Below are 17,976 nucleotides of genomic sequence, written 5' to 3'. Positions count from 1 at the left end.
GAGAGAGAGAGAAAGAAAGAGAGAGAGAAAGAAGGAGGTAGAGGGGGGATGGCTAAAGAGAGAGAGAGGGGGGGACATATATGGATAGCAAGAGAGAGGGGGGCATATATGGAGAGAGAGGGGGGGACATATATGGATAGTGAGAGAGAGAGGGGGCATATATGGAGAGAGAGGGGGGACATATATGGATAGCGAGAGAGAGGGGGGCATATATGGAGAGAGAGAGAGAGAGAGAGGGACGGACATATATGGATAGCAAGAGAGAGTGGGGCATATATGGAGAGAGAGAGAGAGAGAGAGAGAGGGGGACTGACATATATGGATAGCGAGAGAGAGGGGGCATATATGGAGAGAGAGAGAGTGAGAGAGAGAGAGAGAGAGGAGACATATATGGATAGCGAGAGAGGGGGGCATATATGGAGAGAGAGAGAGTGAGAGAGAGGGAACATATATGGATAGCGAGAGAGGGGGGCATATATGGGGAGAGAGAGAGAGAGAGAGAGAGAGAGAGAGGGGGCATATATGGATAGCGAGAGATGGGGGCATATATGGAGAGAGAGAGAGAGAGAGGGGGGGGGCATATATGGATAGCGAGAGAGTGGGGGGCATATATGGAGAGAGAGAGAGAGAGAGAGAGGGAACATATATGGATAGCGAGAGAGGGGGGCATATATGGAGAGAGAGAGAGAGAGAGAGGGGGGGCATATATGGATAGCGAGAGAGGGGGGCATATATGGAGAGAGAGAGAGAGAGGGGGGGCATATATGGATAGCGAGAGAGAGGGGGGCATATATGGAGAGAGAGAGAGAGAGAGAGAGAGAGAGAGGGGCATATATGGAGAGAGAGAGAGAGAGAGAGAGGGATCTTACAGAAATGTGATTGTCTTTACATTACTGACCATATTATTTTGCACTCCTGTATATTGGAGATGTAAGACCCCATGTGCGGATTACTATAATCATGTATACAGACATATATGCACACAAGTATACACCTATGTGTTACTGATGTGTGTGTTACTGTATGGGACACATTCATTCATTTTTATTTTGTGCGTAAATAGTATTCTCTTCCTCTTCTATATAGTCACTTACCCGTCTCTGCACCATATACCTTATATATATACCTGTATACTTTGTGGAAAGCAGGAAAACGTATAAGGTACAATATGGGAAGCGGCCCATGTACACCGGCTGTGGGAAAGAGGGTCCGTCATCTCTTACCATAATTACCTTTACATTACTGACCAGTCTCTGTGACTTTAGGAGATTAGAGCTATGAAGATATCAATAAGCCTGTCCCCAGCAAGATATCCATCAGCATATTACATACTGATCATTTCATAGCATCCCCTATCCATCCACATTATCTATCTATCTATATATCTATCTATCTATATATATGTATATATGAGACACAAAGAGTATGTATGTATGTATATAGTGGGGACATCTATGGAGAGAGAGAGAGAGAGGAAGAAAGAGCAGGGGAGAGAGAGGGGACATATATACATGCACGCACTATACACATACATATGGGTCTCAAACTACAGCACCACGTGTAGTTAGTCTTATGTAACTATCTGTAGTTTTCAAACTCTTTTAAGTAGCAAATGAAAGTTGGAGAGCGCTGTCCTGAGCTGCCTTTATGTCTTGTTGCTGGCAAGATGTATCATTTGCAATTGTTTGAAGATAAGGTGGACGGCAAATCCAGTTCCTTTGATGGTGGATTAACAGTAATAATAAACTCAGTAATTATGCTCCATTTGTGTCACATGTAATTTTGAGCCTGTTAAACAATCCGATTTGCATTTCTTTTATTTAACAAGTCAACAACAACAACAAGGCTGCAAATCACACAAAAAAGCAATGGGGCAACTTATATATTATGAAAGGAAAATGTTTTTGCTGGGCTTTGAATGGGAGCTGGGAGCAGTTTCAGGTTCTGTGGTTAGAGAGGGGACTTGTGACCAATCAGAGTTCTGCTCCCTCCCTCTCCTGTCTCCTATTGGACCATTATCTTATTGGCTCTCTGCTTTATTAGTAAGAAAGTGCTGAGTCCTGAGGCTGACACATGACAACATCCAGCCCCAGGATTTGCATTGCTGACTGTCCATGGAAGGCACATGTCCCTTTGCTCCTTGAGTTTTGGAAGGATCACTCTGCATGGCCCCTGGTGCTGCTGTAATGACTTCTCTCCAGCTGGGTACAAAAGTTGAGAAGTCTCCCTTCAGCCAGAGCAGCATGCAGACCAGCCTGAGCATGGCAGTGGACCAAGAGAGTGACAAGCCCAGGGTGAATGCTGCCGTCCTGCCCTTCAGTGTGGAGGCATTGATGGCCGACAAGAAGCCTGTGAGAGAGAGGGAGATCTCCAGCCCTACAGTGTCCCCATTGGCAGGGACGTCCCACAGTCCCAGGGTGGGTTCCCTGGCTGCAGCAGACAACCCCTGCTCCCCTCTCTCCCTAAGCAGCCATTACACTGTCGGGAGCATCATGAAACTCCCAGAGGAAGCACTTGTCAAGTCAGAGAGCCCAGACAGGCAGGAGGGCCCCTGGATCCACAGCCCCAGATTCTCCCCCTCCCCAACAAGTAAGTACACACAGTGTGGCCAGGATGCGGGGATTTGTCATTAACTATTTGCAGTCCAAATGTCATCATATGGGTAGAGGAGAAGTGAGAATATTTTGTGATGTGTATAAATGTACTCTAGTGTGTAATGTGCACAGTAACGTAGGAGAAGTTGCTAGCCCAGATCTTGTCAAATTGTTCAGGAATATCTATCTATCTACAGTATCCACATCATGTGCAGGAATCACGGTTTATAAAGATATAGTGCTATTATTTCTATTGGAAACATTTCACGTTTTCTATTACTTTATAATGATAATAGCAAACGTACGTGTGTGTGTAATGATGGATAGATAAATAGATTGATAGATGGATAGATATAAACATATACATACACACGCATACATATATGTATGTAATATATATGAAAGCTGTTATGATTTCCGACAATGTGCAGGAATTACGTTATATAAAGATGTAAAGTTTTATTATCTCATTTGGAAACATTTAAACTTTGCTAGTAGTTTAGAATGATGTTAGGAAACATATGTGTGTGTAATGATAGAGAAAGTGAGAGAGAGAGAGAGAGAGAGAGAGAGAGAGAGAGAGAGAGAGAGAGAGAGAGAGAGAGAGAGAGAGAGAGAGAGAGATGTAATAAAAAGTTTGCACGGGTGCCTATTATTGGTGTTTATTATTATTATTATTATTACAGACAATGTTGGTGATTTGAATAAAAAAAAACAAATAAAAACCTTTTTATTCCGCTCTCTCTCCAGGGAGGATGAGCCCCCCAGCTTGCACTCTGAGGAAGCACAAGACGAACAGAAAGCCCCGGACCCCCTTCACCACCTCCCAGCTGCTGGCCCTGGAGAGGAAGTTCCGGCAGAAGCAGTACCTGTCCATAGCGGAGAGAGCAGAGTTCTCCAGCTCGCTCAACCTCACCGAGACTCAGGTCAAGATCTGGTTCCAGAACAGGAGGGCAAAGGCCAAAAGGCTGCAAGAGGCAGAACTGGAAAAACTGAAAATGGCAGCAAAGCCCATGCTACCCCCAGCCTTTGGCATCTCCTTCCCACTTGGAACTGCTATGCCCGCAGCTTCATTGTATGGAACCTCCAACCCTTTCCAGAGACCCACCCTCCCCCTCTCACCCATGGGCCTTTACACTGCACATGTTGGGTACAGCATGTACCACCTCTCCTAAAGACTCTCGCCTGAACCCAATCCAGACTGTTGGCAAGGACCCTTGTGTGAAACTTTCCCACACCGAAACGTTTTTGTCACCATTTTATGGATTCCTAGGGAATTCATCTGTAGAAATACTATTTTATTATCATGTCACTTCATCATGTATGCCATTATCGCCTTGCTAGACTGTGTCTGACTAGTGGAGTCCTACCACCAGCTTTGCCAACCTTTCATGTCGAGTAAGAAAAGAACCCACTGCGTCAATTTTCCAGCACTTGCGTCTTAAACCCGGGGATCTAAACGTTGAACAGAATTTTTTTTATTATTATTTTCTTGTCTGTTTATCTCGTTACATGATCAAAAACAATAATAGATTATTATTTTTTTTAAAAAGTAACATTAAAAAAAAACTCGCAATTGAAAACATTGCTTTCACTTTAGACTATAACAAAGGGTTAATCAGCAACAGGGGTAGGTGACGCTTTATCTGCCAAATTTGTAGCCTATTTTTTTTTCTTTTTTAAAACCCAGTGACTCACAGGATGGCATGGCCGATAAAGGAATATATATGTATAAATATATGTGTCTCTTACATGTAAGAGATTATGTATTTCTATTTGACAGCACTGTCTGTTTGACTTTTTTTGTTGTTGTTATGTTATTGCATTAATCCCTTTGGAAGGGGTTCTATTATGTAATATAATGTATATTTGAAATTTATTATCATTTATATTATAGTTCTATTTGTTAAATAAATTAATTTTAATGTATTCCACTTGTATTCTATTTTTTTGTGCTTAATTGAAGAAAGAAAAAGACAAATCTAAACAAGTACACATAAAAATACTACACTGCACATGGGGAAATGTAAAGTGTTACCTGATATGGCTGGGCTTGTTTATTATCACATACAAACGCTTGATTTGATACCAACACCCTTTTCTATTATTTACTTCATTTATACTGATTGCATTGCTGAGAAAAAAATGTTTGTGTAATTTTAGAAGATCAGGATCTGGCATAAAAATTGTGATTTACATATATTTGCAACCACTCAAAAACATTCTATATATATATATAATGATTTTATTATATTAAAATAGTATGAGATGTGCTAAAATCTGAAATTATTTTTAAGATATATATATATATATATATATATATATATAATGCAAAAGCTTAGTAGTTTCATTGGTTTATACTTAGAACACTGTCGGAACATATACCAAGTTTTGGGCTTGTTGAAATACCGGCAATAAAAGGTGCCCCGTGTCCTGACAGGAGTATTCCTCCATCCAGGGTGGATTTAGCTGGGGCTGAGTAGTTCACTTGGACGTTCAAATAGTTAGAGGCTGCTTGAGACTTTAATACTGTACTATACAAACAATATACTGTAACAATACATATCACATACAAGGTCGCAATTCGTTTTGAATATAAAAGTGAAACAACCTCGCTGATTGTTGCTCTTATTACAGGGCAGATCTAATGGAAGTCAATGGAACAGAGTATTAAATAAAACTGATTTTATTATACCTTTTATTCATTTTCTTCCTCCTACTTCCATGCTGCAGTGTGTATATAGGGCAGTTTGACAAACTCATCAGAAGTATTTGCAGTGATTGTCATGAATATACTCTGGATTTAGTGTGACATATTTAACAATAACAACAACAACAACAACAACAACAATAATAATAATAATAATAATAATAATAATAATTATTATTATTATTATTATTATTATTATTATTATTATTATTACTACTACTAGTACTACTGATATTATTACTACTGCCCCTGTCTCTGCTGAGTGCTTGGATTGATGTGCACATTGCTGAATGCTCAGACAGAGGCTAATTGGTGTAATGAGGCAGGTTCTGCAGGCGCAGAGCTGGCTCCAGTGAGACTATAGCTTGGGGCCAGAGGAAACTTCTCTTAGTGCCACTAATATCAGTGATGATTCCAGTAAGTCAGCATTTAGTGGCCAGACCCTCACTTGTCATCCTGCAATCTCTGCTCCCTCATATCTGGAGCCAGTCCCCCCACCCCTTCCCCCCTACCCTTTGCTGCCAGGGGAAAGCTTTCCCTTGTATTTCTGTGTATTTATTGTGTTTTGGGCTGTAACACAAAGACATATGAAGCAGATAAGATAGGATGGTGCTAAGTAGCTGAAGCACAAACAGTGGAGGTCGATCCCAAGCCCCAGCCAGACAGCTCTGATCACCAACACTGGCTCCCTATCTGCAGGGTCTGGGGATCAGCCGATGACATAGCCTCACTGCAGATTACACCTTGTACCAAAACTTTATGTAGGGAGAAGATCAAAAGACAGAAGCCCACAGGCTAAACTAATACCCCATCCATGTATTGCTTCATGCTTATCACACACCTACTCTCTCTCTCTCTCCCTCTCTCTCTCTCTCTCTCTCTCTCTCTCTCTCTCTCTCTCTCTCTCTCTCTCGTATTGACTCTGGGAACAGAGAATGGAAATGCTGTTACTGCCAGGCAAAGGACTAGCACCCCAAGTGCCCCCCACCCCCAGGGCAGGCCAACTAAGGCCTGACACTCCAAATGGCCACCTACCCACTGGGGCCTACATTAGCATATATCACAGATAGATAGATATATAGATAGATAGATAGATAGATAGATAGATAGATAGATAGATAGATAGATCGATATGAGATAAATAGATAGGTAGATAGATATGAGTTAGATAGATAATGAGATAGATAGATAGATAGATAGATAGATATGTATACTATACTGTATATCTATATAGATATACAGTATATATGTATACATATATACATACCTGTATATCTATATATAGTTATATATCTACCCATCTATCAATCTACTGAATATAGCTATATTTCTATCTATCTATCTATCTATCTATCTATCTATCTATCTATCTATCTATCAAATCTATGTATCTATGCCCTATCTATCTATTTATCTCACATCTATCTGATCTATCTATCTCTATCTCGCATCTATCTATCTCACATATATCTATCTATCTCATATCTATCTATCTATCTATCTATCTATCTATCTATCTATCTATCTATCTATCTATCTATCTATTTTTATCATATATATCTCATAGCTATCTATCTATCTATCTAATATCTATCTATCTATCTATCTATCTATCTATCTATCTATCTATCTACCTATGTTCTGTCTATGTTCTATCTATCTACCAATCTGTGTATAGCTATCTATCTATCTATCTATCTATCTATCTATCTATCTATCTATCTATCTATCTATCTATCTATCTATCTATTTATCTATCTATGTTCTGCCTATGTTCTATCTATCTACCTATCTGTATCTATCTATCTATCTATCTATCTATCTATCTATCCTTCCCCAGGTCGCTATGACTCCCATATGTCACTTAACCCTATTTATTCCCACAGGCAGACTGAGTCCCCAGGGAGAGAGCTAAATGCCCCTAGGATAAAATTCTCTCGTTGCTCAATTAAATCCAGATGAGAACAATTAATAAATAGGTAATAACAATAAGTTGGGGATCACACGGCTGATTGCTTCATCTCAATAGGAAATTCTTATACAAAAGAGCAAAAAACAAAAAGGATTTGTCGGCTCCTTTAAAAAGGGTGACTGGGCTTTTCTTCCATTACGGGTTATTGTGTGTCCCCAGGCACAGCACAAACTAAAACTCACTTTTGTGTCTTTTGTCATCTCCGGGTTGTCAGCGGGTAGTTGTCAGGGAGGATGGGGCTCTGTCTGTGGGTAGTGGGTGCTGGCGCCGGGCAGACCCCTGTGATAATGATGGGGTGGGTGGGGGGCATAGGAGAAATTCCTTATCCCCATCACACAGGCAACACAGGACCCGCACAGGATCACAGTGTGTACATACTTGCCGGGACACAAGTGTAGGCAGCCTGGGACAAGGGTGATCATATAATGTAATAATGTATCATATAATAGACGTCAGACCATGTAATGTAATAATGTATCATATAATAGACGTCAGACAGTATAATGTCATATGTAATGTAATAATAATAATAATAATAATATATATAACAGACGTCAGACAATGTAATGTAATAACATATCATATAATAGACGTCAGGCAATATAATGTTATAAACTGCTGATGTAATAATGTGTTGTACAAACTTGGGCCACGTCTCTATAACTCACATTTTTTTTAGGTATTTTATTTACTATCCAGTTACTACTGCTAACACTAGTTATTATAGTTATTACTATTACCATTTATTATTTCACTGTAAATATAAATAATACTTTAATAAGAACATACACACAAATAGAGGTACTATAAATTGATCTCATATCATATTTGATATAATCAATAAATTGATGTGTTTTATAGCATACCAATTCATTCGAGCACAACGTCACCACTGTAACACACACACACACACACACACACACACACACACATTTTTGTTTAACATCGCAAAATCCAATACAAAATCCAATCAGATTATTTTGCCTTTGTGATCCTATTAGAATGTTTTTAGTTATTTATTAGATCCGACTTCGTGATATATTTAGCGCAGAACAGTGCGAATAGCGCAGAATTCTCACTCCAGACCTTTTTGTATACTTGAAGCCAGTGATTGCCCTGATGTGACAGTGTGTAAGACACGTAACAAGTGTTGTATTTTATCTAGTAACGTGAGAGACTATTGGGAGTAAGAAAGTCATCTCTCCAGAGATCATAAATGTCACATTTATCATAGAGATGAAATAATGTCCTATACTACAGAGTACTAACAATACACAGCAGCATCTCATCATGTCATTATAATGTTGGGTGCAATGTAATAATGACACGTTGTAACGGTGACAGATGCAATAAAACAATGTCAATGTTACGATATCATTTACAATGTAATAAAATAATGAAAGAAGACAATGGAAAATAAAAAATATGATTTCAGCTACAATGTTAATAATGTTAATAATGCTGCAATCGGCTGGTGCGTTTTAATAAAGTTATAAAACTATATTATACAGAGTAATCAAGATGTAATAATGCCAGGTAAATGGCAATTATAGCAATGTAAGATTGCCAGGTTCAAAATAATTCTATAAATAATTTCAGATGATATTACATAATGAGCCAATGCGAAAGTGTAAGATACTGTAACAATTTTTGTCAACCCCCCCCCCCCCCCCAAAAAAAAAGAAAAAAAAGTTAAACAGTTATAATCCGGAAGAGTTCAGATATAATCCAAACATTGTGCACGATGATACAATTTGATAGTGACAGGTACCAGCCAAATGTCAAAGTCAGATACAGTATGATGATAAGATAATTTCAGAGGCAATGTAATTATGTTACACAATGATATGCTGCCTATATAATATTATCGGTCATGCTGGGGCAATATAGTAATATCAACATCAGATAATGTTGAAGAAGTGTAATAATTTTACAGTGCGGCAATATCTCTCAATGCATTATCACAGACAGTATATAACAACATTAAATAATGGCAGATTTAAGGTAATGCTCAGAAATAAGAATAGTATAAATACGTAGGGGCAAGGTATTCGTACTAAAGTGTTTACTAAATAAAACATTATCAGGAAATATAATAATAATAATAATAATAATAATAATAATAATAATAATAAAGAGAGCTAATAATAAAGTAATATTATATTTAGCATGAATTGTAGTTTTATGTTACCAAAAGAACACCAGATACTGTAGGATGAAGTTACAGATAAATGGTGAGATGAAAGGTGGTGTAATAATGCCATAGAGCGCCATAATATATGACACAGTATTATAAGCTTAGACATGTAATGAAACTAGAGTGTAATAAAGTTTGAAGCAATTATTGAAACGTTATAAAGTCAACCACAATGCCATTATATCCAGTTATTATATAGATCATTGTTAATGTTATTATTTATCATAACATCAAACACAGTGTAATAACACCAGAGACAGTTAATCTAGAATATAATTAAGTGATAAAAGGGATGTATAAAATAAACTGACAAAGTGTAATTATTCCCGATACAATGTTGTATACTTTAATACAATGAAATCAGGAAATGTAATAAACATAAATATATTTTAAAATATAAAATGGTATTATAATGCTATTATTATTATTATTATTATTATTATTATTATTATTATTAATATTATAATATGCAACATGAAATCATTTAAAAAATAATAACATAAAAACATGTATCGAAATACTATTTGAGAGATGTATAATAATGTCAGATACAATGTAAAATATGAGACTTATGTTATAATGGTGGACAAAGCAATAACATTAGAGTGTGCAATAAAGCGAGAAACCATTATATATGATAGATGTGTGATAGCAGGTACAGATTTGATACATTACACTGGATGTTATAATCTCACATATTATTTCCCACACAACTCGGATCAACCATTAAAAGAAGAGAGAAAAGAGATGAGATGAGATAAGATAGACATTGAAATTATTCTATGAATACATGAACTACTATATGATATTTATGTGTGTATGTATATATGTATGTATGTATGCATGTATACTAGCTAGTACGTATAATTAAAAATATAAGCAAAAACTGACAAATGTACAATAATGAATATGTAGTCAGAGGTTTACTAGTATGCTATAAGGAACATACAGTCACACACATGTACTATAACGCATATATGCAGTCACAGGCTTATACATGTAATATAATCAATGGATACAGTCATATGCTTACACATATACTACCAAGTGTACAAAAGTCAGGCGTACACAAGTACTATATAATAAATATATAAAGTCATATGCATACATATTTATTATAAGATACATGCTGTCACAGGCTTATATAAGTACTATAATGATAATGTACAGTCACATAATCACACATGCCATATATATATATATATATATATATATATAAATTTATATATTTATTTATATATATATATATATATATATATACAGTCACGTCCTAACACATGTGCTTAAATGAATATATAAAGTCACAGGACTACATATGGGCTATAATGATTATGTATTATAATGAGTACACAGTCGTGTACTATATTAAATGTATACAATCACAGACAATTACTGTGTATATACCGAGCCTACTTCATTGTACAAAAACCACGTTTATTATATGAAAGGGAAGAAGAATAATGTGTAACAATTAGTGGAGCTAGTGATCAGACCTCTGAGATAAGGTTAATACCAATTGTCTGTCTCTTTCAAGTGCTGGGGTATTACCCATCCCTGTCCCTGGGCCCTTTCCCCTGTGCTCACCTTTTGTGTCCAGGGCCAGGTATATGAGTCTCCTTCATGTGGAGGTGACCTGCCAGGCAGTGTACCTCATACCTCTACCTCCAGGACTCTGCAGCATCTGATAACTTGGATTCAGATCCATAAATCAGCCTAGGCTGCCTGGCCTGGCTTGCATTATATATTATCCTATTAAAGTCCACATTCATGGAGAGACAGGACCTGGTATCATTTTCAGGAGCACCCATGTATGTGGATCTGCTTCACCATTTACCTTGCTGTCAGCAAGCATTCTTCTCTATACTTATTCCATTCTAAAACACATAGGACCTCAATGCAATAGAAAAGTATAATTTTAACTATATACAGACGCCTCTTTTATTACTGTTAATAAACCAGACTATGAAACTTTGGCTAGGTTATCCTCATATAAATATTCTTCTGCACGAAATGTAATACAGTATAATAGGAAAACAAGTCCGGATCATTCATTGTCCGTAGTTTTCTGTAGAAAGTGTGCAGGGTGTAATCCAGGCAGATATTCATTAGCATTCATTATACATTTAATAATTATAAACGTATATTTTATGTGGTGTTGGGAGCAGCTAATAGTTTTATACCAATTTTTTATTTTCCAGAAACACTCAGCACAGTGAATTAATCCAATTCCAGCGCTGGACCCTCAGTAAAATGTAACTGCAAGAAGTTTGTAGAAGTTCGCTGGACCAATAAAAAGAATATAAAAAATGTACAATTGAGTGCACTTAGAATTGTGGCCAAACGAAAGATATAAAGGTTGTCACAAATAAAAGCCTGTGTAGATTACCTTGTATTGAATAAAAGTACAGTCTCTGGCTGTTATGAGTGTACATTGTGTTATGGGTCAAAACTAATCAAATCCTAGTCAAAATAATTTTTTTTCAGCAACTTAAGTACCAGAATTACCAGAATTACCCAGTGTTTTGAAGTTTGCTACTGCCTGGAAAACAACTCGATTTGTAGTTCTTTGTTGCGTGTTTATTGTTCTACAGAGTCAATATTTATTTTGTGATAAGTAGTTTAGCGTTCTTTAATACCGTTTGTTTTAGGGTTAAGCACAGAGATGGGTGCATTGGCATTACGGATTGAAAATGTCCATTTGTTTATCAGAGATAAGGTCGCCACCTAGTGTTCATTTTGTAAAATGCAGACAGCTTCCAGTCACAGAATCATCGCTGGGTCACTCTTAGGGGTCAATCGAATTAGGTGCGAGTTGGCTTGTGCAAGCTGTTCTCATGGGGAACTCGCACTGGGAATTGTATTTGCAATCCAATTTCAAACTCCTATTGCTTTTATTTCAGAGGAAGTTATATTTTTTTGTGTGCACCCTTCTGGGGGTGTGAAACGTTAGGGAAAATCTTTAAAGTAAAAATGTCAGGACACAGTGCAGAACCCTTTGGACAACCCACTAAATGACTAATTAGACATTTGGACATTTTCAATTAGCTTGATTTCCACAATAATTTCATTTATTTTTGGGTGTTAAAAAAATGGACTAAAATGACCCCAAAATGTACTTTTTCGTAAGTTTAGACACCCCAAATGTTTTGACAGTATTTTTTAAAATGAAAAATAATTGCTGTTTATCATTTTTGAAAAAAATGTTTTGAAACACAAATTAGTGACCTCAAATTACCACAACATAAATTTTTATTTCTACTTTTTTTCTTGCATTTTTTGTTTATTTCATTTGTGATTAAATGGAAAAAGTTTACTTTTTATAACTATTTTTCTTTAAAAAAAAATGCACAAATCAGCCATTTGACACCATTTAAAAAACTCTAATACTTTCCTTATGCCCACTAACAGTCTTCTATATGATTCTGCTAACAAAGTTTTCACTTTTTTTCTGGTCCAGGTTGGTCTCCCCACCTTTTCATGCACTTCTCAGGGTCGTATTTTGTAGAAAAATCACAATCCCTTGCCGTGATTACCGCAAATAAACATTTCTAATTGGATCTTTCATTTCCTGGTAGTGAGCATTCATGTGATGTTTCATTAAACAAATTAGCTTTTGCAAACTTACACCTAATTGGAATGCCCCATATTGGGCCGTATTCAATTAGTTTCGCACCCACGATACTTTTTCGCATGCCGCATTTTTTGCCGACTTCGCGTGTTTGCCAACTTCGGAAACTTATCATGTTCGCCCCTGCTATTCGCCGTATTCAATTCCAAAGGACTCAAAAACACTTCCGGGCGAAACTCTAACTTGTGAAAAGTGTTAACAGAATTGAGGAAATCAGCCTGACAGCCCCCAAAAGATGCACTAACATTGGGGATCAATGTAGATGTCCCCGATTAGCCCTACTGAAGCCATTTGGGGTACTTAAGTGCTGTCAATTGCTCCAAAATTTCGTCTTTGCACAAGTGGTGAAAAATAGCATTAAGCAGGTTTTTTTGGTGAAAAAAAAGTAGTCCTGTCAAACTTGGGGTACTTGAAAATGGGTGCTAGCATAGTTAAAAATTGCTAAAGTCAAGTTTTAAGTGCTGCAAAATATGCACCTTCAACAAACACCTGCAATAAAAAAACACATCCCTCATACTATCAGACCCCCCAAAAAATCTTTTTTGCTAGTTTTTGCATTTGTACCCCCACTTTGTACTTTTTTACCCCCATTTTCAAAGTGCTTTTTTGGGGTGTTCCTCTATTTTTTGGCTCAGTTATCCTTTGGGGGTCTGTCCAAAGGGTGCAGAGTGGGTTCCGCACCTTTGCACCCCAAAACCACAATTCTGCACTCTTTGAGAGGCAAAACTTTTTCGCCGGTACATTGTACTGACTTTCCGCACCGGCGAAAAGTCGCAAGAATTGAATATGGTGGAAACTTTCCGCCTGGAGAAATGACATCACTCGTGATACTTTACCGCGGATTCTGACTTTTTGCCTGGAATTGAATTATCACTGTCCCTGAGCCTTTTCCTTCTAATCCTGCCAGTTGTAGATAATCTCCAGCCATTTCCCAGTTCTCTTCAGTCTTATTCCCCGTGTCTCTCCAGCTTTTTTCTGTCTCTCCCGCCCTAGCTCCCTTCTGTCTCTCCATACCCAATCCCCTTTTGTCTCTCCAGCCCCAGTGTCTCTCTAGCCCCCAGTGTCCCTTCAGTATCCACAGTGTTCCTCCAGCATTCACAGTGTCCCTCCAGCATCGACAGTGTCCCTCCAGCATCCACAGTGTCCCTCCAGTCCGTTTGTAGTTCAAAAAATCGTTCATTACACTTTAAAATACTTACAGATAATCTGACAGATAATCGTTCATAAACTTGTTCATAAAATCGTTCAGAAAATTGTTGGTAACAAAATTGTTGTGTGTGTATGCAGCTTTAGTGATATCCATGCTTGAGCACAGATGGTTCAATCTAAATAATTGAGGTACTAATTAAGTTACATGTGCTCAAGTATGGCTATCCTTAAAACCTGGACTGTTAGTGTGCCTTGAGGACCTGGTTATTAAACAAAAATGCAAAAAAAATTGGGTAGAAGAAAGCATAGCTTATAAACGTGACTGCTATTGTTTTAAAGTGGTGGATTGATGGAGGAATGAAGCATAATTATTAAACATGGGTGCTTTTGATATCTTTTGATTTAATGTCAGGACTGATAGGAGGAAGGAGATCCAGATATTTAGTCTGCTTTCCAGTATGTTAAAATTCCTTATTATTATTGCATTTCTGGGATCTATGGATGCAATCAGACTTGGGTTATTGTTGGTAGAGTCGGGACGCAGAGTCTATTGCCCTTCCCCCTGGTATTCACCAAGTACTTCCACAAGGATGGATGGACTTAGCTGCCGGGGGTCAACAGTCACCCCTAGTGGTGAATAAGTGGAAGTGCAGACTTGACAGTAAGGAGAATGGATGAGCAGGCATAGATCAGTGTCACTAATGCATGTGCAAAACGGTAGACAAGCTGAGGCGTCAGGGTTTCTGGCAGAGGATCATAATGATAGACAGGCGAGAGCTGGCACACAGGAAACAGAGAGCAGTAAATAGCAACAGGAACTCCAGTGGATGCTTGTGAGAAGTGAACTTGAAGTGAGCTGCACTTACAATTGTTTTTCACAGATGTGCTATAGTCTTTTAAACTGACATGTTTGTTGCCAGCGTGTAACAGTGCTTTTCTGCTCCCTGTGCCGGCCACGCCTCCATGAGCGCATGACGTCATACGGAGGGGGTGGGGTAGCCAGCGCCAGAAATTACAGCACTGCCTGAAGCAGCCTAAGGGGCTGTAAGAGCTGCAGTGTGCATGTTTGGAGTGTCTCAAGGACGTTGGCACTGCAGTAGCGATTCTGGCTGCAGGGTGCCATTTTAGGCACCCTCCTAGCCAGATGCAGGGGTCATGGATGAGCGCCGGTGCCACCCACAGGGCTCTGTGCTCTGAACAGCAGCACTGCTTATACACCCCTAGTTACGGCCCTGTTTGTGCCGTTGCTCTGTCTCTTAGTTTGGCCAGCCAGCTTGCTGCAGCCTTTGGCCAATTTTGAAAGAAAACAATATTGTGAGCTATGAGGTGGTCAAAGTTGACTGTAAATAACTGGAAATCAGGGACGTGCTGTCAGGGTAGGCAGGGGAGGCTCTGCCTCCCCTGTCATACTCCTGGGATTTGATATAAACATGATTAGAATAATGCAAAGAAGACATTTATAACTTATAAACATCTTCTTTGTTTATTGTAATTACTTTTATAGTTGACCCTCATCAGCTTTGTGGAGCTCCGTGGGACTGCAGGCAGATGAGAGATAAGGCAGCAACAGCTCTGCCTCGCTTCTGTACAGTATTGTCAGGCACTCCATGCAGAACTGGGGGCAGGGCTACACCACAGGCAGTAAGCTGCACAGAAGGAGAAGGAGAGCTAATAGAGGCATGCTTCTGAGTATGGGGTGAGTGCCTCGTGCACTGATGGACACCTTGGATGTGTCATGTGACCCGGAAGTGCACTGCAGTGTTTAGAGATCGGAACTCAGCAGCAGCAAGAGAAGACACAGTGATGCAGGTAGGATACTCAATAGACTCTGAAGCTTAGTGTAGTGAGGGGAGAGTTATAGTGAGTATGGGGTGAGGCAGGCTCCAAGCACTCAGACCCATATCCTTGTGTGCCTCTCCAGCCATTGACCTTACCACATGTCAATGTTGGAAATTAATGTTATTGAGGTTAATAGCAAAACCAGGTCCAAGTTACATGATTTTAGCTGTTTTTATAAGTTTTTAAAGAAATCCAAATCCAAAATGAAAAGTAACTTTGAAACAAAACACATGCTGGTGGTTTTGCCAAAATCAAAACACGACAACCAATACCACATCTCTATTCTGTAGCACTACTGCAGAGCTGCCCAGCAGTGCTCTACTTCCTAGAGGCGGAAGCCCGGCCCCGTAGGCAGGATGTCATGGGCTACCATGTTATGGCTCCGGATTAGGCAGACTAGTATTATGGTATAAGCAGTTCTTAACAAATATGTCCATATTGTCACATTAAAACATCTGGAATACTCGCCGGCATCTCAATGATATACAAAGAAACAGAAAGCTGTCCAAGCACAAAACAACAAGAAGTGTATTACATAGAAAAGGTCATATAGCAGCTCGATAGTGTAGGAGTGGGCAAGAGCTCCTAAATAAATTAGATAATAGAAGAACAAATATGTAGAGACACTGATATGGTCTTATGATTGCACAATTAATATTCAGTTAGGCTAACCACAAGGCTTAACCTAATAACCCAAATCATATAATACACAAATCACTTTAAATAAAAACATACACAGTAACACAATGTTATATATATATACACACACACACATATATATATATATATATATATATATATATATATATATAGTACACTGTCTCTGAATATATTGTTACTTGTTGGAGAAGTGTTGCTTAAAATATATTTTTTGCAGACAAATATGTATACTGAAAATATACATTTGCAACAGCTTATGTTTTGCATCTGGATTGAAGACGATTATACCACAGTGGATAAAGAAAACATTTCTGATTAATCATTTGTCAGAATTTATACTGCATTTTTTTTTGGTCCACAGTCTAGCATACATAAAAATCCGTAGAGACTGGGTGGTCTCAATGATCCCCCTTAGCGGATATTTTATAATATTGGGTCACAGGGAGATCTGGTACCAGATATTTGTGGGGAATGTCCAGTTCAGTATTGTACAACACAATGATGTTTATTATGTAGGACCCATGCCGGGATATGTGGGTATAGTAGTGGAACCAATAGTAGGCTAACGCATTTCACCGGTGATGCACTGGCTTCTTCAGAGGGTTGGGTGCAGGGATCTGAATGATGTCTGCAATACCGTTGTATTTTCATTAGGATTTTATATAAAACATAATTGATGTAAAATAACAAAATACAGCCAGTTTATGCAAAAAAGAAAAAAACAAGTATTAAATAAACAAACAAAAATGGCAGCTGCTCAATCAATCCAGCAGTACTAATCAGGTGCATGAAAGGGAGGGGTCACACTAAGTAGAAAAAGGAGGGGGATTTAACCCCCTATTGTACCTCAGCACACTGAATAATACCTGCAACAATATATGAAGACTATATGGTCATAGAAATTCAGAGATATTAGTTGCATGCATTTGCAAATACATGGGAGGCTGCTGGGCCACATCACAGCTTCTCTGTTACCAGCAGAGAATCATTCAACACTTAATGATTACTCACATACAGCTATACTTTACACTGCACTGTCACTCTTTTTCCATTTTCGTGTGATGCCCTGGGGGGGTCCTGGGCTGGACTTTTTTGGGGTGCACTGCGCCCCGGATGTGAACCCCTTAGTGTTAGGGACTGCTGGTAACAGAGAAGCCGTGACGTGGCCTAGCAGCCTCCCATGTATTTGCAAATGCATGCAACTAATATCTCTGAATTTCTATGACC

The 17,976-nt window shown here is 38.4% G+C and overlaps 1 protein-coding gene across 1 annotated transcript; it reads left to right on the top strand.

Moving 5' to 3' along the window:
• The first annotated feature begins 2,080 nt into the window (after positions 1-2,080).
• On the top strand, positions 2,081-4,420 carry MSX1 (msh homeobox 1). The gene is made up of 2 exons (XM_088463561.1): positions 2,081-2,589; positions 3,345-4,420. Exons 1-2 carry the CDS (start codon positions 2,166-2,168, stop codon positions 3,767-3,769), a joined length of 849 nt encoding a protein of 282 aa, XP_088319687.1. The 5' UTR covers positions 2,081-2,165; the 3' UTR covers positions 3,770-4,420.
• Positions 4,421-17,976: the final 13,556 nt, after the last annotated feature.

The sequence above is a fragment of the Taudactylus pleione genome, unplaced genomic scaffold (genome assembly GCF_031769625.1).
Source record: "Taudactylus pleione unplaced genomic scaffold, aTauple2 ptg001408l, whole genome shotgun sequence".
NCBI lineage: Eukaryota > Metazoa > Chordata > Amphibia > Anura > Myobatrachidae > Taudactylus > Taudactylus pleione.
Note: the sequence above shows the minus strand (reverse complement) of the source record. Positions and strands in the feature narration are given on the sequence as shown.